General features: G+C 37.0%; 3 protein-coding genes across 3 annotated transcripts; 2 read left to right on the top strand and 1 right to left on the bottom strand.

Moving 5' to 3' along the window:
- Positions 1–623: 623 nt before the first annotated feature.
- On the top strand, positions 624–4,001 carry LOC113753402 (protein SIEVE ELEMENT OCCLUSION B-like). The gene is made up of 7 exons (XM_027297543.1): positions 624–873; positions 981–1,088; positions 1,177–1,625; positions 1,714–1,823; positions 2,084–2,226; positions 2,342–2,824; positions 3,015–4,001. Exons 1-7 carry the CDS (start codon positions 667–669, stop codon positions 3,630–3,632), a joined length of 2,118 nt encoding a protein of 705 aa, XP_027153344.1. The 5' UTR covers positions 624–666; the 3' UTR covers positions 3,633–4,001.
- Positions 4,002–7,632: 3,631 nt separating this feature from the next.
- LOC113751777 (leucine-rich repeat receptor-like serine/threonine/tyrosine-protein kinase SOBIR1) lies at positions 7,633–9,809 on the top strand. The gene has a single exon (XM_027295911.1). The coding sequence runs from the start codon at positions 7,742–7,744 to the stop codon at positions 9,680–9,682; it is 1,941 nt and encodes a 646-aa protein (XP_027151712.1). The 5' UTR covers positions 7,633–7,741; the 3' UTR covers positions 9,683–9,809.
- A 2,559-nt stretch (positions 9,810–12,368) lies between these two features.
- Positions 12,369–23,287, bottom strand: LOC113752768. Its single transcript, XM_027296832.1, has 10 exons — positions 23,102–23,287; positions 22,548–22,996; positions 21,757–21,942; positions 20,964–21,071; positions 19,780–19,983; positions 17,759–19,692; positions 16,426–17,027; positions 15,396–16,348; positions 14,944–15,090; positions 12,369–13,390 (listed from the first exon to the last, which is right to left on the bottom strand). Exons 1-7 carry the CDS (start codon positions 23,175–23,177, stop codon positions 16,469–16,471), a joined length of 3,516 nt encoding a protein of 1,171 aa, XP_027152633.1. The 5' UTR covers positions 23,178–23,287; the 3' UTR covers positions 12,369–13,390; positions 14,944–15,090; positions 15,396–16,348; positions 16,426–16,468.
- Positions 23,288–24,254: the final 967 nt, after the last annotated feature.

Raw genomic sequence — 24,254 nt, 5'->3', positions numbered from 1 at the left:
AGATGGAAATGTTACAGTGCTAGGACGTTACACCACACTGTATCTACAAAGACCTTTACTGTAACATTTTTCTTTCTCTTTGCTACCTGGAAAACTACACAAATCAAAAAGAAGTTGTTTCAGGTAGAGCAGTGACTGGATTAAGAAAACTAGGAACCCTTCTTGAGTCAATGTTTATAAGTAGCTAGGAACACTTAATTATTTCTTTAACACCATGAGACAGTAATAAGCACCAAAGTTTTAGTTTTAAAACGTCAGTGTCAGTGGAAAACATAAATTACAAAATAAACAGACGAAATAATTTTCTTTTAAGGACTTGATTAACACTGTACCTACAGATGTATCTGATTACTGTTTAAGATTAAACTATTGCTTTGCTGGAAAACACCCCTTTTTGGTTCACTTAATCATTAACTCATGCATCCCAAGCTTTCCTACCGGAAAGCCGTTCTAGGGGCCACCAAAGGTAAATTCTTATCCAACTAGCAAATTTGGCTTTGAAAATTTGCACTCCCTACAAGTAAGGTATTAGATTCAATCAGGCTTTATATCCATTATGCCTCCTTCTAATCCACTATATATAGCTTGGATTGCATGATGAAAATGCCACAGCAATAAGAAAATCCATCTTGTAGCATAAGTATCCCAGAACCAAAAAAAAAAAAGATGGCAACTGCTATTCAGCCTGCTAGGAATAAGCAAATCATCAGGCGTGACCGTGGAATGTTCACAGCATCTGATGATGCTGCAATGATGAAACAAATTCAGGCAACTCATGCTCCTGATGGACGTGAGCTTGAAGTCAAACCTATTCTGCAAATTATTGAGGCTCTTCTGCATCACGTCTCCCCTGGCATTGATGGCATTGTTAATGTATGCTTCCATTCTTCAATTTTTGCATTATTGGCATACCTTAATTTAATCATGTTTAGTTGGTTTACAGGTACAGACTTTAATGTTTTTGTTATGCGATGTTTTAGGGCACACATCATGAAGGTGCTGATGAACTGGATGAAAGGGCTGCACTGGTTGGCATGGAAGGAATTTTAGATGGATTGGCTTATATAGTTCAAAAAATTTCCTGCGAGGTTGATTTCTATGCTTCTGTATCCATATTTTAGCAAAAAGTGCCTCAAAAGCAGTCGTAAAAAATTGTTTGTGGATATGTTTTCGCAGTTAGAATGCAAATGCTCTGGTGGTGGAGATATGCATGCAACGACAATGGCAATCCTAAACATGCTTTCGAGCTATACCTGGGATGCAAAGGGAGTTCTATCATTGGCAGCCTTTGCTGTAAACTATGGGGAATTCTGGCTCATTGCAAAGCTGTTTGCCACAAATCCACTCGCCAAGTCCATAGCTGTTCTTAAACAACTTCCAGACATCATAGAGCATTCCAATGCACTGAAATCCCGGTTTGATGCGATTAGTAACCTTATCAAAGCAATGCTGGATGTAACTAAGTGCATTGTTGAATTCAAGGAACTCCCAGCTCAATATATATCAGATGACACACCTGCAATGGCAGTTGCTTTAGCTCATATCCCAGCTTCTGTTTACTGGACCATAAGAAGCATGGTGGCTTGTGCCTCTCTGATAACAAGCCTACTAGGCATGGGTTATGAGTAAGTCATTCAACAAACATACACTGCCATAACTTTAGATTAACTAATCTTGGATGTCAATTAACAACTTTACATTGCACAAGCACAGGCTCATTGGATCTACCACAGAGACATGGGAACTCACAAGTTTAGCCCACAAGCTGAGCAGCATACATGGCCACCTGAAGACACAGCTAGCCAATTGCTATCAACACATTGGTTAGCGTTTCTAAGTATTTTACATTTCAACAAAATCCTTTGACAGAAAAGCACTTAACATGAAAATTAAATTAGGGGAAGCTTCTAACTCATTTTACTCTTAAAAAAGCTTTCATTGCTTTTGTTTCAAAAAGGTTGAAGATGATGCAGTAGGCAAAGTATTACCAATCAGTATCCAAAAACTTAATCGCTTTCTAAAGTCTACCAAATAAGTTAGCAGTATTCTCTGAATTTTATTAAAAATCATGATTCGTATGCAGCTGAGAAGAGGCATCTTGAATACTTTCAAATGCTGGTGCATCTTTTCGAGGTACCACATTTGGAAAACTTGAGGGTTCTCAAGGCATTGATCTATAACAAGGATGACCTACTACCTCTTGAAATTGGCACTTCTAAGACAAGGGTATTTCACTGATTAATTGCTTTCTGACACATATCCATCAATTTTTGTTGTCCTCTCCTTTTCAGTTCATTTTTTTTTCTTTACAGTTGGATCTTATTTCTAATCATTGAAACAGGCAAATGTTGATGTGTTGAGAAGAAAGACTGTATTGCTGCTCATTTCAGATCTAGATCTCTCCCAAGAAGAGCTTCCCGTGCTCACACATATTTACACTGAAGCACGATCAAGGCCAGAGTTCCAATATGAGATTGTATGGCTACCAATTGTGGAAAGGTCAGTTACATGGAATGAAGGATATGAACAAAAGTTTAAGCAGCTGCAGTCAACAATGCCGTGGTACACACTGCATCACCCTTCCTTGCTAGAACCAGCTGTAACTAGGTACATCAAGGAAGTGTGGCATTTTGAGAAGAAGATGATGCTGGTTGTATTGGATCCACAAGCTAAAGTGGCTTGTCCAAATGCACTGCACATGGTGTGGATATGGGGAAATCATGCTTATCCCTTCACCCTAACGAGAGAGGAACAATTGTGGAAGGAGGAAACTTGGAGGCTTGAGTTATTGGTGGATGGCATTGACCCTGCAATACTCGAATGGGTAACTTTTAACATTTCTGCTAGATAGATCCAGTAAACTAAAAAACGTATGCCATATTTGTGTAATATTGAAATTTAAAAAGCAAAATTGTTCTGATATGCATGGCAAAATGAAACTAATGACAAAGTTAGCCTAATTTTAGCCGAGATTGCGTAATGAGGAGAAGTAATTTTTTGTTCTGTTGCTACAGATTATGCAAGACAAATTCATCTGTTTGTATGGAGGGGCGGACGTCGGATGGATCCGAAGCTTCACAACAGCAGCACGAGAAGTTGCTAAGGCAGCAGGCATTAGCTTGGAAATGGTTTATGTGGGAAAGAATAACACCAAAGAACGTGTTCGAAAGATCAATTCTCAAATAACAGAGGAAAATCTCAGTCACTGTTGGAGTGATCCAACGTATGTTTGGTACTTTTGGACCAGAGTGGAAAGCATGTTATATTCAAAGATGCAAAACCGAAAGACTGCTCAAGATGATAAAATAATGCAGGAGGTAATGACTATCCTCAGCTTTGATGGAAGTGATGAAGGATGGGCTCTAATTAGTAGGGGACCAGCTGAGATGGCCAGAGCTAAGAGTGAAACAATGTCCCAAAGCCTTGCAGAATTCGCAAATTGGGAAGAGGATGCAAAAGGAAAAGGTTTTGTCCCAGCACTCAATGACTACTTGAAGCGCCTTCACACGCCACACCACTGCAATCGCCTTATCCTTCCGGGAACTGCTGGTGGCATCCCAGAGCTGGTGGTCTGTTCAGAATGTGGCCGTCAAATGGAGAAGTACTTCATGTATCGTTGCTGCACTGACTGAGAGACATCATGCCTCATACCTGAATTATCTAGTTTGTGTCATAAGAATTAATCCATATTATAATATAGTAATTCTGGTTTGCAATATAGATCTGATGTGATATTCCCATCAGATTATTGTAAGGTATCGGTTTGAGTGCTTTTATGTACTGTCTAGAGCACCGGGGCTTGAAGTTGCTCTAGACTAAAACTATATCTCATTATTGGCTTTGGTAATGTGCGATAAATAGTTTAAACCTTATCATGGAATAAATAGTTTAAATCTTATGCTTTGATGGCGTAATTTCCGTTAATGGGATTCTGTAAGCCTTTCTAAAGCTGCAACTCAGCCTGAAGCCATATCCAGAGTACAGGAGGACCTTGAATTTTAGGCTTGCGAATGAGAAGAGCAAATGGAAAGTAATCTTCCATCATGTTATAGTCAAATGGCATCATTGTTTTATTTCTGCACAGTAAAACAGACTTTTCACTAATAAATGGAATAATGAGGAAAGATAATTTGCTAGCACTACAAAAAATGAAGCAAGCAACCAAACAAGATAGCACGTAGCAGTAATCAGTCGCCAATAAATTTCTGCAAGCTTTCTATCAAGAAGAAAAGTTCATGTATGAGTTTTCCATTCATGTTAAAGAATTTTCATGGATTTTGCCAACCTTCTTCTTGTTGTATAAAGACAAAATGATCATTTATTTATTTCTGGACTGAGTAAGTTGAGTTGTGACTCAAGACTTGGCTGAAATCAGTGGTCATATGCCATATATTATTGGTCTAGCCGTCCCTTTATGAAGAAAAAACACCGAAAAGAGAATATAATGTTATTTGCCATCATTTTCAATATCTAGGACAAAGTCGTTGATTCTGCAGTTGGTGATTATTCGTCTTTCCAATCTACAAGAGTAGGAGATGTAGCCATAGTCCTAGTTAAAACTGTATTGGTACAGCAGATCAAGTCTAAAACTTTTGATATCCACTATGTTCATCAGTTGTAAGATATTAAGATGATACAAATAAGTATAAAGCTATTAGGATCCATACCCTCAATCTGCAAGTGCTGGCTCGTGAGAATTACAGAATGCTGCATTGCTGATGCAGGCATGTAGCTCCTCCGTCTTTGCTAGGCATATAGAAAACAGGTAGCAAAATGTTTGTATCAGGTCATTGAATCAATGCTGCACCATTGGATGATGGCTGACTCCGTCTGCAACTTCTTGTTAACCCCGACTTTTGATAGCTTTCCTTCAAGCTTTATGATGATAAGGTGTGGAACAATTTTGCAAGCAGAAACTTGAGCAATTCAAAGATATGTTTCTTTGAATCTTTCTTCAGGCTTGTTTGTTTCAATAAAATAAAGGGAATCCCTTGAAGATCAATGCATTGATCACCACGTATTCAAAAGATTGCAACGGCAAAAGAAACCAAAAAAAAAAAATGAAAATCGAATTCTACATGAAAAGTGCAATTATAAATTCTTTTTGCTAAGAAATATTTATGTAACATGAAGTGTATCGTCCAACCCAAGCTAAATATCACTAAAAGCTTCTTTCCACCAACAAAACAGTGCTTGAAAATGCAGGAGTTGTGCTGTTTAACTGAAAATTGAACCTTAGAAGTTTCAAGATGTTCTCAAATAATGGTAAAATAAACACTGATGAAGAAAGGAACAAAAACTAAACAAGAACAGCCTATTCTGATTAGTGCCATGCTTACAATTAGCATGAGTGTTTGCCTTTTATACTACTAAGATTTTGAAGAAAGTAGCCAAAGCTTGCCACCAAAGCTCCAAAGTCATTACATTGATTAAAGAAAGGAATTCAATTCCCAACAACTCTCCTTTCTTTTGCCTAGTACCAAATTTCATGATGAGTGTTCCCTCATCAGGGTGAAAGAGTTGAAATGGCAAGTTAAAAGAGTTGTGAAGCCTAAACATGCCCTTGTTGATAGACACATTGATATTGTGACCTATGCAAATTTGGAAGGATGTATATATATATTGAGCACTTATATATTTCTTTAATAATTTTTGAATAAGAAAAAGGCTAATTGCTTCAGGAAGAGACTATCTATTTGATAGTTGCTCGGAAATATAAACAAGTTTGGCTAGTTTTTGAGACTCTAAGTAAATAGATAACTCAATATATATAAAAAGCTTTTAATCTTGATGGCTATAAGAATTACTTGCAAGGCATTCACTCAAGAAATGAAAAACTCATTGAGCAGTAGTGGTGCCAAACCACACCCTAGTTGGAGGGCTGCCCCAACTTTTAAGGAGGGAAGAGTCATAGAAAGAGGTCTCACTAGCCCTTAACTGCGATGCAACACAATTCCTACAACTCATTCATTTTTGGATGGTCAAAACAGCTCTACCCCAATAATAATAATACCCTGTCTCGGTTTGGAACTTTTTTTCTTATTAAATCACCTAGAAATGGTGGAGAACCAGCCATAGACTCTGGCTTATTATTTATTACAGATTTTCAAAGAGTAAATGATAAAGAGGGAAAACAATACATTTTTAAGACAATGTAAAAAAAAAATTATCCTCTAATGATAGAGCTTCAACAAATGATGTCATGAATAATTCCTGCCTTTGATTCTTGGATAGCAAAGCTTCAAAGACTTGAGACTCCGGTCTTGAAGGGGCAAGCCAATCAACACGAGCCATTCTTGTGCCCCGAACCCAACGTTAATCTTGACATAAGATTTTTCCAAGTCATTAGAGGGAGGTGCAGTTTTCTATTCAATGAGATGTTGCTTTCATGGTGACCGATGAATATAAAGCTAGACGTAGAATTATTCTATAAATTTTAAAGAGTTTATCATTGGATAAGTTTATATATATGTGGAACTTTATAAGCCAGTTAAAATCAATTAATCGAAATTTGTAATTAAACCCATGATTTAACCTGTCCAGCATGACACGCACGGTGTCCCATCACTTGAAAACTTGATAGGCACAAAAGGGTGTAGAAGTACAAGGTAGTCCATTGGTTAATTTCTCAAATTTTAACCAATGTAAAATGCTATTAGGCTTTCTAATTGTGATTAGACTTACATAATAGAATTGTACCGTGTAACAGTGGTGGATTTAAGGTGGGACACGGGGGCATGGGCCTCCACTGCCTCCGTAAATTCCTATAATACTCATAGAATTTTGATATAATTTCAAGTGTGTCCCCAAAGTTTTCTTATAAAGGAAGTGAAAGGATTACATGGTCTTCTAAATTGATTAATGAACTAATATTCTAAAAAGATACGTGGGTCACAAAATTCCATTTGAAGTGAGTTAAAAAAAGGTTTTTCATTTCAACTTGTTGGTGAACATTCTTTTACTTAAAAAACTAAAAAAAGAGTCGGTAAAAAATTTTGTGTTCGGATTGTCAATTATTTCAATTTATTTACACGTACTGATTTACTTGCATCATCAGCACATTTTTCAATCATCTTTTTATCTCATATACATCATATCAAAAAAGTGCTACGGTACTTTTTTACAAAGTTATCTCAAATAATTTACAATCCAAACACACTCTCCATTGAAAATTTTTTCTCGCTCCGCCGCTGCCTGTAACGTAGGCGATTACATACATAGACGTAGACATTACAGTAATGAATACAGGCAGTAATACAACAACGTGCATAAACACAACAAATTTACTACTTTTAATGCAATGCATCCCAACAGTATGGCCATCTGCTGTGTTTTACAATTAGTCTACCTATCATGGAGAATCCCGACGCTTCTTAGGCTAGCTGACATGATTGGTCGGTAACACGAGGTTGGAAAAGGGAATTAAATAATAAAAAGGAGGCTAAAAGGGGGAATTCAGATGTCAACGCTATGAGAAAAACCATCCCAAATTATTTGAATTGGACCTAAGGTTCCACTATATGGGCCCAAAGGACCCAACATTTCCAAAGTCCTTAGTCCAAGTCTACTCCGCCTTCAACTATATTATATTATGATAATCATAAAAATTGCAAACCACCATTCCCATTCCCATTCCCTCCTAGCCAGCACCAATCCAAGCTCAGATCACCATTTTTGATTTTTCTTCCTCCGCTTAGCCACCTCTCTTCGGCCCTCCTCCTCCCTCCAAGGCTGAGAACCAATGGCCTTCGGCCTCGCCAAATCCCACATCATTTTTCTCACCTTCTTCACTCTAATCCTTCTTGTTCAATCAAAGCTGAGTCTTGACAAATCAGACTATGAAGCAATCTCGATCATTCAAAAAGACTTGGGCATTCATGGTCAACGCCGTGGCCTAGAGTGTCCCTGCAACTCTGCTGGGATATCCTGCGAACGGCGAATCTCAAACAGTTCAGTTGTGCTTAAAGTCACACGAATTGTTTTTAAGTCTGAGCAGTTGAGGGGAGTTTTGTCTCCTGCAATTGGTAGACTTTCTGAGCTCAAAGAGCTGTCACTGCCGAACAACAAACTTCTTGATCAAATCCCACCTCAGATTGTCAACTGTCGAAAGCTTCAAGTTCTAGACTTGCGAAACAATCGACTTTCGGGCAAAGTTCCAACGGAGTTATCGTCCTTGATTCAGCTTCGGGTTCTTGATCTCTCTTCTAATCAGCTTTCAGGAAACTTGAGATTCTTGAAACATTTTCCTAACTTGGAAAAGCTTTCTCTGGCAGATAATTTGTTTGTTGGGAAAATCCCTCCGTCTTTGAGATCTTTTCGGAATCTTCGGTTCTTGAATATTTCCGGAAACAATTTACTGGAAGGTCCTATCCCCGTTCCGAATCAAAATGGAGATGATTCCTTATCAGAGTCCACAGAAGTTAATATTGTCCCAAGACGATATATTTTTGCTGAAAATTCATCAAGGAGTAACAAGACCTCAGCAGTAGCACCCGCAATAGCACCAGGGGTGGGCTCAAATCAAAACTTAACTCAAGCTCCATCACCATCCACAACCGCGGGGGTCCACAAACATCATAAGAAGGCTAAAAAGAAGATTGGAGCTTGGATTGTTGGGTTTTTTGCTGGAACTGTTGCAGGAAGTATATCAGGGTTCGTGGCATCTGTGGTTTTTAAGATGTTGAAGTTCTGGATTCAAGGAGGGGATAAGGACACAAGTCTGGCAATTTTCAGTCCAATCATTAAGAGAGCTGAGGACTTGGCTTTCTTGCAAAACGAAGAAGGAATTGCAAGACTTGAAGTCATTGGTAGAGGAGGATGTGGAGAAGTATACAAAGCTGAGTTACCTGGAAGCAATGGTAAGGTGATTGCCATTAAGAAGATAATTCAACCCCCCAGAGATGCTGCGGAGCTCGCCGAAGAGGAGAGCAAGGCCTTGCATAAGAAAATGCGCCAGATCAAATCAGAAATTCAGACTGTGGGTCAAATCAGGCACAGGAATCTACTTCCTCTTTTAGCCCATATGCCGCGGCCTGACTGCCATTACCTTGTGTATGAATTCATGAAAAATGGTAGCTTACAAGATATGCTGCAAAAAGTTGCAGCTGGGGAGAATGAACTAGATTGGCTGTCCAGGCACAGAATTGCTTTAGGGATTGCAGCCGGGCTTGAATATCTCCATGTGAATCATACTCCACGTATAATTCATAGGGATCTCAAGCCTGCAAACGTTCTTCTTGATGATGACATGGAAGCTCGAATTGCTGATTTCGGGCTGGCAAAAGCAATGCCAGAAGCTTACACGCATGTTACATCTTCAAATGTGGTGGGAACCTTGGGATATATTGCACCAGAGTATCATCAAACACTCAAGTTCACAGACAAGTGTGACATCTACAGCTTTGGTGTCCTGCTGGCTTCTTTGGTGATGGGAAAACTCCCATCAGATGAATTTTTCCAGGAGACAGATGAAATGAATCTAGTGCATTGGATGAGGAATGTCATGACCTCAGAGGATCCAAAGAGGGCAATCGATCCTAAGCTCTTGGGCAATGGATACGAGGAGCAAATGCTTTTAGTCCTCAAGATTGCTTGCTTTTGCACATTGGAAAATCCCAAAGAGAGGCCTAATAGCATAGATATTAGAGCTATGTTATTTCAAATAAAGTATGAGAAACGTTAAGTCATGTAATTATGAATCTATGAGTTGCACTGTCCAAAGTGCAACACATTTTGATATTGATAATAGGATATTGTGTGCAAGTGTATCAAGCTTTTTGTGATGGAAGATTACCAACTTGACTTTTTTACTTTTTACTTTTTCAGTTTAATAATCAACGAGTTAATTCCACTTTACAACCTTCAATGCTACATGGATGAACACTTTAGTCTCTAAAATATGAAATCTATCACACCTTAATCCTTAAATGATGAGTTTATTCCACTTTAGTCACCAAAGTGTAGAATTTATCCCATTTAACTATAAAGTCTATTTCATTTACATCAACGATTTTACTTTAAGTATGACTAATTTTATATTTTGAGGATTAAATTGGCTCATGTCAAGATTTAAGTATGAATAGACCGAAACCAAGGGCTCAATTGAAAGGACAACATACACTACGCTGGGACACAAAAAACCATGCAACTTTGAGATACTTGTTGGACATAATTAGCCTGATCACATTCAAATTTAGAGCAAGTAATCAGCAAATTCTATTGGAGCATTCAGAACAGGAAGTACAGCTCAAATCAATGTTGGTGGTGAAACCAATCGTTCCTCATGTATTATTGACGTGAAAATATAATCCCTTACAATTAATATGGGTGATTTTAGTCTCTAACAAATAAAAAATTGTTCATTTTGGTCAATTCCTCGCATTTTATGTCAAATTTTATAACTTGAATATCATGATAACTTGTTTAACGTTGAGTAAATTTTTATTTTTTCTAATTTTTTTCCACCCAAACTCTAATTTTGCAAGCCAAAAGCAATACACCCATTTTCTCTTCCACCGCCGCGGTCACCCCTTGCACTTCTCGTCTTCCCCCTCTCTCTCTCTCGTCTTCCCCTTCCTTCTCCCTCTTATGCACACCCTTTTAATTCCACTACCATCCCTCTTATTTGGGGTTCATGAAAATCATGATCGAGGTCAATGGTGGCCTCTTCAGGATGAAGCTGAGTAACTTGCTAATATGTCTGGTGGAGTTTTTGAGCAGTTAGGATAGGACAACGAGGAAGGCTGCTGCTCAAGCTTGCCTTGGCAAAAGAAGGGGCCTTACCCGAGTTTAAAGCTGCATCTGCATCTTTGAAGACCTTTGAGGCTGAAAGATTTGACCAAGATTCTGGAACTGGGTTTCAGATTACTTTCTAATTTGACTGCTAGCTAGTAGTATAGTAGTACTAGTACCGGTTAGTTGATTTCATGTGGCAGGAAAGGAGTGAGAGGTGGTCAGCAGCGGTGGTGGGTGAGAATGGTGGAAGAGGGTGGTGGTGGAACAAAAAGGGTTATTATAATTTTATCCCCTAAACTATATCACTACTATCAATTTATCCCCTAACGTTATCCTTTAATCATTTCATTCTTGTAGGTAATTCAACTCAATATGTTAACAAATTTTAGATAAAAATACATTTTTGTTTTATAACATTACTACATTGTTATTATCACTTTATCATTTTAAATTATAGTGATACAATCGTTTTACTCTCTAACATCTTATCCTATCGTTAATTTAACTAGTATGTTCAAAAATTTTTTAATGTATTTACCTTTTTTATATATATAATTAAAAATAAAAAAGTTGAAATGATTATTCTTTTTTTTTTCACTTTGAGAGTCTCAAAAACATAAAAATAAAAGGGTTTACTCAAACATTTTTTTCCATACTTATCAATACTAGGAAAAGAAAAAGAGGTGGGACAGTAAAGAGACAGAAAATTAGGTTTTGCAAAGAAAAAAATAAGGAAGAATGATTCGCCTTGTTTGGATTGCTTGTTTCTGTCGAAAAATATTATCGTTTTCCGTGATCACATATCACCTTTTTCCCTCACATATATCAAATCGCTACAGTAATTTTTCCATAAAAAATGACGGAAAATGCAATCCAAACACTTGTATTACTTTAACATCGTCAGAATTAGGATTGAAATTTGTCGGTAATAAGAAAAGTAAAGTAATTTTAATATAATAAAAATATTGAATTATTTCTTCATTGTATTTTTTTTTAAAATATTGAGCTCTGTCTTTCTCTCTCTTTCCCCTCTATCTTTCTTTTTTTTTCAATATTAATAAAATTGCCAAGAAAAAAGAGATTAATATTTTGACTTTTTTTTTTCTTGATATAGAAAGGAAAATAGCCATTCTAAATTTTTTATTGTTTTTGTTATATAAAGAGGATGGTACTTTTTTCTGAAATTTTTTAACTTGCTAATTTGGTTTAATAGTGGGATAAATTGTCTAAAATAAATTTTAGAGGATAAATTGATAATAAGATTATAGTTTATGGGAATAAAGTGATAATAACTTGAACAAAAAATGGGTATATGCATTTTTGGGTTTGCAAAATTAGGGTTCAAGAAGCGGAGAACTAGGGGAAATGGTAGAATTAATGAGAAATTTTGAGTAAATATTAAGTAAATTGCGAAATTTACCCTTCAAATATTGATGCAATGATGTATCCATGCCTTATTTCGAGCAAAATTTGACTAAAAACGTAACCAATGATCAAAAGTGAGTGTGTTCTAATTGTTGTGAACTAAAATCATTCGTTTTAATTCTGTGGACTAAAATTTAATGCCAATAATATGTGAAAGACTATTGGTGCATTTTTTTTCCCCATAATTCCCTTATGGTTGATATAATTCTCTTATGGTAAATGAAGCGTAGACCCAAGAACGTTGACTAGTAACTTCCACGAAGACAATGTGGAATGCAGCTTTGGTCAGAAATTTCATACCAATGAAAAGTCAAAAACACATTTTTCGTCTTCTTAATTCCAACTGCTGCCCACCTAAATTTCCTCCAAGCAATAGAGTATGTGAAAGGGAAAGTCCACCAAAGACTGAAGAACAAATTTAAGAGACAAAGTCCACCAACGAGTGAGACATGTTTCACTTTTTCTTAACTCGGGCGTCTAGGCAGGAATTAAAAGAAACATTGAACTCTTTTTCTTGGAATGGAGATAAGAAGGACAAACTTCTTCTGAAACATTCTCATAATCTGACCTCATGTTTCACGGCCGTACTTTGTGATAATGGAGAATATCGACAGAGGAAATTTCATCACTTTTTCCCAGTAAAAAATCTAAGCAAGGGAAGGAAAAAAAAGTCCTGAAACCTTCTTCTTTTCTCCCTTTTTCTTGGCACATTCAGCCATTACTGACCCCAGCTTTGTCCACAAGCCAGCCATAGTAGAATAAGGAAGAAAGACTACTGCAAAAAAATCTGATAAGCCAAGGTGTGCACGTATCCATCCGACTTTTACCAATAGACTAGCAAATCTAACAAGGAATTGGTGTCCTTAAACTGAAAAAACTAGATGGCAACTCCAGCTTTTTCTGGATTTGTGCGCACTTGCACAAATTTTGTCTGACGTCCTCAGAGGGAGCTCCACACTTGGCACACAAATTGGCCTCTCTCTGCACAAACACTTCAAACACTTGAGACAGTCTTGCCTTCTCATATCTCTAGCTATTAGCAATTCATCTACAATATCAGCATTTTAAGCCTTATCTGGAGAACATTGCCTACTGTGATAACTGCAGTGAAAGCATTACCTAACTTCTACCTGTAACAATTAGCCTCCTTTGGGCTTTGTTTCCTGTAGGAGGCAGGAAAAGGCACACTGTACAGTTGCATGGCCAAGCTCCGGACCAACGAGCAAAACTGCTGGTAAGAAATTTTGAACACATAAATACACGTATAGCGGTCTATACATCATGTTCTTTTCTTTTGCAATAATGTAAGCAATGAACGAGGTTGGCCATGTCAACTGTACTCGACAGCACATATCAAATGCAAGGAATCATACCAAAGAGAAGGAAAAGAACTCTATTACAACAAAGCACTCAATTCACTATTAAAGAAATTAAAGTCTAGTTCATATTACTGCTAAAAGTTTCCAATACAGAAGCAAAACTAGTAATATCCTCTAAGCAAAAAAGAATACAGGAAGTGAAATTTCTTCTATTATACAAACCTGCATTACCTCTTTCCAGACAAAGAGGAAAAAGAATAAATCACAAGCATAGGAGAAAGCACCATAGAACCTCAAGATGTTGAAATCCTAGTAGAAGCAGAAAATGGTCTGTTCATCATTTTACACTAGAAGTTTTCATCTTGATCAAAAAAAAAAAAAATTCTCTCTTTTAAGTAAAAATGGACCGTCATGTCATTCGGTGTGCCACAGAGCTTGAAACATTAAAAATTCATTGAAAGTAGGAAAAAAAAAAGTAAAAACATAATGGAAATATCATCCAGATGAAGAAATGCAATTCATGTAGTATAACAGTAGCATAAGTTAAACATGTAAGCAAGCTCATGAAATCAATAAATATGAAAAACATATTAATTTAAATATATGGGGGCTGTACGGATTGGACCAGGCCGAGGAACTTTAAGAAGCATGTGTTGCTTCATCAAAATCACAAAAACTGCATGTAAACTAAGCAACTTCGAAGCGTATATCTAATCAAACAATGACCAAAAACAGAGCTTCCCTTTTGTTTTAGTTATCAGCTTGCTTGAGTTAGTTCCCCCTATTGGTTTGTCAAGTTGCACACTTCAATTGACACGATTCAAAGTGTTTTTGTCCAGGTGGAAAACCAAAAGTGGAAAAACGACCAGTGGTTTATGAGTTAGCTCACTAATAATCTATAACTTACCACAGCAACCCAGTACTCTTGGTCAAATCATTAGGTTCAACTTCGCATACATCTGGGGTGAATACATTGTAATGACAATATCTGAGAGAAGTTGATTTTAGCATACAACTTCACATTCTTTAGCTTTACTTCTCAATCCTATTTTGTATCAGTTGATGAATAATTTGTTAAACAACTGCATAAGTGTTTTAAATCTTCATCATCAAAGAAGTATTTCTTACAAGTCAAAATTCTATCAAAACTAAAAGCAGTCTATCGTCTTCCTCTTCTTCTGTTTCGAATAAAAATCCTCCTAAAATTTCTCAGCATCCTTAGAATCTATCTTTTAGCTTTAAACTTTCAGTGGAGGCAACAGCATAATGTTAATGACTCATTGAAACAAATTAATCTCTCAACGCAAAAAAAAGGCTTTGATTCTCCTAAACATCCCTGGAGTTTAAAATTTCCAAGGGCAATATAAAGTTTGAAACATGGGAATTTGGCATTTTTCAACATGAACTCGTAGAAATCTGCAAGGAAAATAAATAAACCCTCAGAAGTTCCCTTAAAGAACAATACCTCAAGTCTACTAGTACTCATGATGCCCTCACCTCAGAATCAAGTTATCCTTCTGGTAGGAAGACCACTTCAAGTATCCGAAAAACCAAAGTCACAGCTCCAGATAATATAGATCTTCAGCAACATAACCACGCTTCTATGTGTATTCTGTTGGAAATGTTGATTAAGTGCCAAAGTTCGAAAAGTGAGAGGTCAACCACTATAACTCAATCTCAAATAAAAAAAAGGACTCATTAGGATAATAAGTATTTGACTGTCATAAAACCGAAGTCTACAGCAACACATGCAGAAAGAGACAGATTATGCATCTCAGATACACAAATGCAACCAAGAATCATGTGCAAACAGAGACGTGCAAAGGAGTAATAAACTTGCATTCATTCCCAAGATGCATAACTAAATAAGATAGAGATTATCAAGAAATTCCATAAAGATAAGTACTAAAATTTTACCCTTTCTGGAAGTTATAATTAATACCAATTCAACGTCCATTTAATACAATTCTCCCACAGGAACATTCCCAATTTCCTTGCTTGCTCTTTATGTTGACTTCCTCACCATAAACCAGAACAAGATAACACGCCCATCAAACAGAGTGATATGCCTCCAGGTCTTACATCCATGAGCTACAAAAGTCAGATGGCAATTCAACTTCCACGAAATGCCCTAAAAAAGGAGGATCCTTAGCTAACTAACTAAACTAACCAGGTCTATGAACCTGCAAAGCAAATTGTGGTCTATTTTCTTGTTCCAGACTGAAGAACTAGTAGCACCTGGACCGGACATGGAAACCATTGATAGAAAAGATTCTCTTCAAGTGAACCAGCATATCCTCTAATAAAGCTTACAAGACTTGCCTGATAGGAAGAAGTTCAGCCACTCAGCTGACACAGAAACAATAGATTGGACAGGGTTCCCTGGAACTCGCCAATCATAGAAAAGAGTCTCTTAAAGTGCACCAGCGTATCCTCCGATAAAGCTTACAAGACTTTGGCTGATAGGGAGAAGTTCAGCGACTCAGCGAGTCTTGGACTCTTTAAGGATATCAGGTAGGGCTACAGGGCAGCAAGAGCAGAAGCCATAGGAACAATAAATTGTTTAAAATAGTCTTGGACCCAGGATGCATGTGAATTCCGTATCACCAGGTGTAGCAGCACAAGGTTTGAAGAAACAGAAAAAGGAGGTTTGTTGGAAGGTACATGATCCTTCAACTCTGGGTGCAGCCCAGACGGCTGCTGTCTACAGGGGATGGTCTGAGTTTTTTTTATGAACTTAACCACAAAATTGCAGCAAAATCCTAGTGGAACTGGTGGTTTCTGTGATGAGACTTCTCCCTCTCTCATATATGCGTAAAATCCATCTATTGGAAGTTTGATGATCAAATTGACCTAAAATCCCCAGGCACCTATCACACAGGAACAATAAATGACTTACAAGAAATGAAGCAACAGGGAAGCAGAATATGTTTGAAATAAGACATACCAAAAGAACAGGAATCAATCATAGCTCCTCTTATATGAAATAGTCAAGAAACTTCTGTCTGCATTGTTCTGGAATTAGAAGGGTTCTCGATAGCAAAGTTGGGACCAGGATTCATGGGAAGGAGGCTCCCATAAGAACCTTCATCATCTATCCAACAACTATGCCATTTAATTTTATAGTTTCCTGGAGGAAAAGCAGACACATCAAGCAAGCAAGTCGAGAACCCTTGGCCTCTCTCATTAAGACGAAAACACAAATACTCCTCTGTCCACCTGCTACCAGCATTAGTTCGATCCTGCATAGCATTAGGCGTAGAAGACCCAGTGGCATACCTCATGAGCTTATGATTCAAAGCTAGAATATCATCAGTGTCCCATTCTTCACTATTCAACCATGATTTCTCTATGTTCTTTCCATGTGGAGATGGAACAGTACAGCTAAGGATGCAATAAAGCTTAGAAAGCTGAAGGTGAAGGGACGGTGGCATGTTTTTCAATTTAAGGCACAAATTCAGAGATAGATGGCTGCCTAATGAGACAGACATCCCATCAAAATTTTCACCATTTTCATTCATGGAAAATAGCTCTGAAAAAACATTATCCCTGAAAATAATCCAGCTTCAAAGATCAGGTTACTGGAAAAAGTGGACAATGAAACAACACAGAGCAATAAGGACAACTGAAAAGGGACCAAAAATATATATGAATTTCAGGATTTGCATCAGCAAAAGCCACAGAAGCAAAGAACTAGGCCCGGCAGTATCTGCTTCTGCTCAAGTGGATTATGGACATGCTCAATTTCCAGTCATTGCTAATAAATTTTTATTCTACACTAAAATCCTTTAATTTGTCTTGATGAAAATGTTTCATACCCAATAAACTACTTTTGCAACAATTTCTGGGAAAGGTCGTTTTTAGAAAAATCTAAGATGGCAAGTGGATCTATCAAAGTATGTGCAAACTTTTGACTACTAGTGGTTGTTAATAATGGTCTCCTACCACGCATTAACAATAAAAGATTGAAAAAGAATTGGATTCTTCTTGTCTTAATCTTTTTTCTCATATCTTTATTTTCTTTGCTGGTTTGATTGGATGAAACCATAAACAATGGAGCTTTCCAAGCAACTAGATAAAGGAAAGTTTAGGCCCTCCTACTGCTTAGAGAAAATTATGTTTGCAAGAAATTATAATTGAAATCTCATCACTACATCCTTATTGCGATAACAATGCAGATTAAGAACTCCACAGTCTCTATATTTGACAGCAGTTTTTATATCAAGAAGAAACACATAATGGATGATCTGATGATCCATTTAAATGCTTATAATGCATACCTTACTTGAAAAAAGTAATCCGGACACCTGAAGGGGATCTGCATCCACTTCCAAATGATGCTCAACAACAACTTTAGTCCATGACTAGAAATCTGAGATTTGGTTTCATCACTGCAAAATATGCGTGCCTCATTTTGGAGGCCAACAATCTCTGAAACAGCATATTTAAAAAGTTTAACAATGCTACTTGCCTCGTAATAAAGGCCTGCAGCTTGATTTCCGGACTTGGACAGAAAACAGCTCTCGGACTTTCCATAAACCTTTAATAGCATCCAAAGATGTTTGCTGGTTTCAGAGTCTACAAGTGATAGCCTCTCAAATAAATCTTGAATAAGCACACCACGATGATGCCCTTCTGAGCCATCTAGACATTTAGTCACGCTATTTTCTGAAACATGTAAGTATGGGATAGATAAGAACAACCCAGTACTGAAGGCCAACAGCGAACAACCTGCTGACAAGCATAAAAGTATCCCCATGCTTTTTCTGTCCATGCCAACAAAAGAAGTTGCTAATAAATCAAATTCATCTGCCAACTTCTTGAGCTGGGAAGATACTGAGGCAAGAGAATCCACCAAGAATCTGTATCTTTCCAAAGGTATCATACTTGGAACCAAAACAGTCATCTTTTCTGGCCCACAGCTACTGCTATCTTCTAGAAATGAAACTGCACCTAAGAGTGTGCTTAAGTCCACCAGAATCTCCAAAAATTTTGCTCTAAGAGCCAAAAACCACCTTTGAAAAGTGAAGGAAAGCCCAGGAGCAGACATCTTCAGCGTTTTCTCTGCAAGGTGAACGCCATCATAAGCTCTGACAAGAATTTCAACATAGTTATACAAATTATTTTTCGGAGTAATTTCTTCTCCAGCTTCAGACAAACTATCTTTCACATTAATAATCCCAAAATACTCAATCTGACTTTCAGAATGTGAGAACAAATTCAAGGTTTTCAACCAGACATAGCTGGAATTAGAAACAGCCATTTTTGTGAGTCGCTCAAATATGAAAGCAGCATTCGACCATAGTCCCTGTAAAGCTGCACGCTTTCCAGCTTTATAAGAAGACCAATTATCTCTTCCTCCAAACATTTTTTTTCCAAATTCAGCAATAAAAGTATTATCGTGAAGAAAAGAACCAGCATAAAATGGAGTATAATTGTCATCAAGGTATACAATGGGGTTAATCTGTCGCCAGATGCACTTACAGGCACTATGAAAGTGAAGCAAAAGCAGGTAAATGGTGTATGTAGATGAACCAATTGGGGTGGACTTGCATACATAATCTATCAAAAGCTTTAAGGAATTCAGGACTTTAGCTGTTTCTGCATGCTCTACTTCAGGGTTTTCCAGACAAGTAACTATTATTCTCGTTAGAGAAAACACAAGTTTTAGTATATTTGCTGTCTTGTATTCTTCACCACATTCTGACAGTTCATAGTTTAAAAAGTTGTCTTTCTCTATGCTTACATCCCTGCAAAGCGTGCTCACTAGATGCTCCAAAAATATGCCAACTCTATCTAGCACCAAACCACTGATGTCTGAATGGTTTTCAACCAGATAAAAGATAGATCTAAGCAAGCTTGTCACTTCTCGCTCCAACTCTTCATTGGCCTGATCTCCATCCAGGAGCCCTTTCTTAGTTGTTTTGAGACCATTCACCAGAAAAGTATGTCTAGTCACGATTGAATTCACTAGCTCAGAAATGCGATCCATAATGAACGAAATTACTTGGTATGCCAGAGTGAAAGCTGTTTCATCATGTTCCAGTTTAGGTCTTCCCAGAAACTTGCACAAAATATTTACTAGAACACGTGCAGCTACAAGTCTCTCTGACATGATTGAAGATTGATTTACATTCTCAATAAACTTCAAGAACGTGGAGAACACCATAAACATCTCTGAGCTAGGTAAGGTTGGTAGGTTATATGAAAGCATCTGAAAAAGTTGTCAGGATGTAAGCAAACCATTACTGTACCTTTCCTGTCAACCCAATCACGAGAAGGGGAAGGGCAGAAGAATTACCTTTTGCAAGACTTTCAGAACTTGACGCAGCACAGATGGTGGAAATTTGGATTGATTCAGCATATCAAAGAAATTCTGAACCATATCTCTAGATGCAGGACAAGGACAAACTCCTCTTGCAAAAAGAAATTGAAGACATGTTAAAGTTGTAACTTCAATATGAGTTGCTCTGCACTTAGCCAGATAAGAGAAAAGCAGTTCTATCTGCAACACAAGAGCCAGAGATATTCATCACAACTATGAAGCCAGTGGAAGAGCAATAGTTGGCAAAAATCAACACACTAGAGGACCTATGATGTCCAATATAGTCATTCCCATTCAAATCAGTGTTTGGCAACGAATTTTTAACTTTTAATACTTATTCCCATACTCAGAAATTATCATCTCTCCGGTCTTAAGCTATTCATATCATCAAAGAGATGAGATTTCTATCGTACAAGCAACTCATGTCCTATTTGCAAATTTTGTTCCATCTGCAATTTGTGTAACAAAATAGTACAGATAATAGTCACCAAGATTTGCGCAACATAGGTTCTACATGCCAAAAACCAAAACCTGTGGACTTATATGTAGTTTTGACATTTTCAATTTACGAAAATCTGGATAAGCATCATTCTCTTCAGCCTCTGGGTTATCAGCACCAGTCTACACACTTGATAGACTTGCCCCATTTTTATCATATAAATCTTGTTGTCATCTCTAACTATAAATTAACCCAAGCAACAGTTAGGAATTGTACAGTTATCTATTATAATTTTCACCAATTTACTGATGCGAAAGCATTTTACCCTGCTAGTCTACTACGTTTTGCATTGAACAGCATGCCATGCCCCTTGGATCACAAAAAAATGACCTTGATATATTTGACTAGTATGTTAAACTTAATGTGCACTTAGTATCATCACCTTGGAGATAATAATTAACTTGAACAACAAAATCACAACCAGCAATCAAGTAACAATTATTTGCAGCTTTGTTCATATCACATCCATTAGCGTTCCTGGACAAAGCTACTATATACAACACTACCTCAAGAACTGACAATTATACGCCAATGTCTAACTTTTCTTCTTCTTTAACTATTATTTTAGCATAGAAAGTGTTGTTTACTAAATTGCAACTTTTCAATATGAGTTACACTAGCACAAACAACTGTTCACATGAAAACAGAGCATAGTAGTAACCTGCTGAGGAATCAGTAGAGTCCAACAAGAAGCAAGTTTTGTAAGTGATACCAGCATAACTGCAGAGAAATTTTCTTCTGATGAGTCCAAGAGCAGCTTTAAACCTGTCTGCAATAACCATGTTACTGGTTGGAACAGTTCCATACATCTAAAAAGCATGACAAGGAAAATAAATATACATCTTAGCATTTATGCAACCCACAATTACCAAAACAATTTCCTACTAAAAAGGCATTAGGTATCCTCATAAGTAACTAGCAATAGACGACCAGACATCTCATGCACAAGAATATGAAAATCAAGTCGATAGCAATTCCCATCAGAACAGAATTTTCTTAGCGTTTCTGTTTGTCAAAGCATCTGAAACAAACAACAGAGGAAACTAGCCAACTCAGACTATAACTGATGGTCACTAGCTTCCAAATCTTTGACACACAAGTCATATGTATGTAAGTTGAATACAGAATGATGCCGGGATGGATGCATTTCTTAGCTGACCACATTATGCCAACAATTTAATTCCTTGAAGTCATTGTAGATGGAAAGCAAAGTAAAAAAATGTGCATTTGTCCACAAAGATATGAGATTTGGCCCTTCACTATTGTTGTAGTATATCAGACTTAAGTCAAGCAACAAAAAGAGAATCAAATCATATCAGTATCAATGAAGGGACAAGAAAAGGAAGCAAACTAAAGATATTCCGCATAAATGCTGGCTGACAGACCAAGTCCTAAATAGGAAAGGCAGACTCATCTTTGGCACATAGTAAAATAAGGTATTGAAAATAATTAACCTCATATGCTCTGTTAGCAAGTGATAATGAGCAGCACATGTTAGCCAATGCTCGCCCTCCTACTAACTTTAAGGCCATTGATGTTTCACATGATGTCAACCTATTAGTAAGCATCTCCATCAGGACACTAGCAAAGTCATTTGCCAGTTCACAGAAACGTCCAGCAGCAAACAAAGCAGCCTTCACCTGTGTAGATTAGGGAGTAGGTAATCTCTTTCGAATTGCAAAATCAAAAACAGAAACTACAGCAAAGTCAAAGAACAACAGAACATAGCAGCTGATATTTGATTGAAAAACTTCTTGGAGACTTAGAAGGTGAGCAACAAAAACCACTCTAGCTAAATTCCAACTAAAAATAACAAAATAGTCACTTTTTTACCTAGATTATGTAAAACTTCAATTATTCATCCACGTATATTTCCAAGAAAGCATGTGAGAGCTTGAAAAATGCTTAAAATATCACACTTCAAACCCACTCAGGCAACCAAAATCACTACTTCCTATCAAACAAGTAGGGAAAATGGAGTCATTCAAACATAACCAAAAAACTCCCAAGAAAAAAGGCAATTTAAAACCACCAAAGGTGCAGATTACATCCTTCCAAACATAAAAATGGAGACATTGGAGTCATTCAAACACAATAACACAAGCTAACAGCTAACCATTAAAACATCACATCATGCATAAACAAGACAAGGAAAAAAAAAAACTACTACACAATGCAGCATTGTAGTAAACTTATCACATCAATAAACAACTATCAAAATCCAACAGAAGTTATCCGTCATTACCTCAAGAACATCATCAGAAACAACACTCGAAAGTATAACATATCGAACATCAGCACTATCTTTTGCGAAATCAGCCCAACAACCAAACAAATACAACGCTAAAGCTCTTTCTTCGACATCTCCCTCATCAAACACAACCTTAACTCTCCTTAAAATCTCCAAATAATTCTCCAGCTTCTTTTTCGACAAAATTCCATCTTCCACCTTTCTCCCACTCCTTCTCCTCCTACTTTTCAATTCCTCCCTAAATACCTTCACAATGCACGTTTTAATTCGTTTGTCTCCCACTCTAAACGCATCCGCCAGCCGAAGAAGGATAGCATTCGCGAAGAGCTTATCCTCACCGGGAATTAAATGGAAGATTTTGTACTCTGCAACTGAAATTCTTGATTCTCTATTCCACCACTCAAGCCTTGGCCCAATTTCTAATATTGCTTCAATACATTTGCCTGAAATATGATAAGCAAATAATCTTGAAGAAAAATTTGAGAGCTTTGGATAATTAATTCTTAAGTAAAATTAAGATGAAGGAAGAGTTTGGAGTAGACGCTGACCAGGGTTTTTGGAACGGAGGCCTTTCTCAAGATCAATACTCCATTCCATTGCAGAAGCTGCTGGAATTTTCTCCATGTTTGTGTTTTTCTTCTTCTTCTGGGAAATAAAAAGACGGAGATTTTAGACTCGACAATTGAAGAGGAAAGACCCGTCTAAAGGGAATCCATTTTCCACTGAGAATTCATCCAAATAAGAGGAGATGGTTGGGAAAAACCCGTCTAAACCCAGTGGGGGAACTGAAAGTTATTCTGCCTTTTGTGTTTTCTGATAATTTCAGAATCCTCCCTGAGGTTCTCAACAATTGTAGATGGTACCTTTAAAGCTTAAAAGATTACGCCTACCTTCCATGATTGCATGGAAGCAATATCCTAGCAAACAAACTAAGATAACTGCCAACCTTCTTCATCTAAACAACATATCCTGAAAACCCTTCCCTATAATCTTATCCGTAGAGTTCATGCCCACTAGTCCTCTCCCCGAACTCTTTTACACCCAATAAATAGTCAATCAATTCTCATCCTGTCTTTACTCTTAAACATTCATCCAAAAAAGTGTTAAGTATATTTAGATAGATAGAGGATTATTTGGAGAATTTTTTTACAATAACAGTGTAGTAATTTTTATCCATAGAGTTCATGCCATTAGTCCTCTCCCCAAACTTTTTTACACCCAATAACTATTCAATCAACTCTCATTCTGTCTTTACTCTTGAGCATTCATCCAAAAAAGTATTGAGTATATTTAGATAGATAGAGGATTACTTGGAGAAATTTTTTACAATAACATTGTAATAATTTTTATGATATAATGTACGTGACATGAAAAGATGGTTGAAAGATTAAAACAAGTATTTGGAAAATACTTTCATGATGTAGTCAAATAATTTTTTAAAATAATATGGTATCCAAACTCTCCCACTGTATCTCCTTGACCAATCTTTATGGATCACCTTCACCTAATTACTTCACCTTCTTTCTTAATTCCCTTCTCTTTCATCCCCAATATGGATTACATGTTAGTAGATCAATTACCCACAACGTCAATTAAGAATATAGTTCAAAAGAGTGTTTTGTTTTCAAATTTGCTTAATGCTAGGGATGAAAGAGATGGGAGAGGAAGAGAAGAAAAGAGAGTTCTATAAAAAGAAGAATA

This window comes from Coffea eugenioides, chromosome 11, assembly GCF_003713205.1.
Source record: "Coffea eugenioides isolate CCC68of chromosome 11, Ceug_1.0, whole genome shotgun sequence".
In the NCBI taxonomy this organism is placed as follows: domain Eukaryota; kingdom Viridiplantae; phylum Streptophyta; class Magnoliopsida; order Gentianales; family Rubiaceae; genus Coffea; species Coffea eugenioides.
Note: the sequence above shows the minus strand (reverse complement) of the source record. Positions and strands in the feature narration are given on the sequence as shown.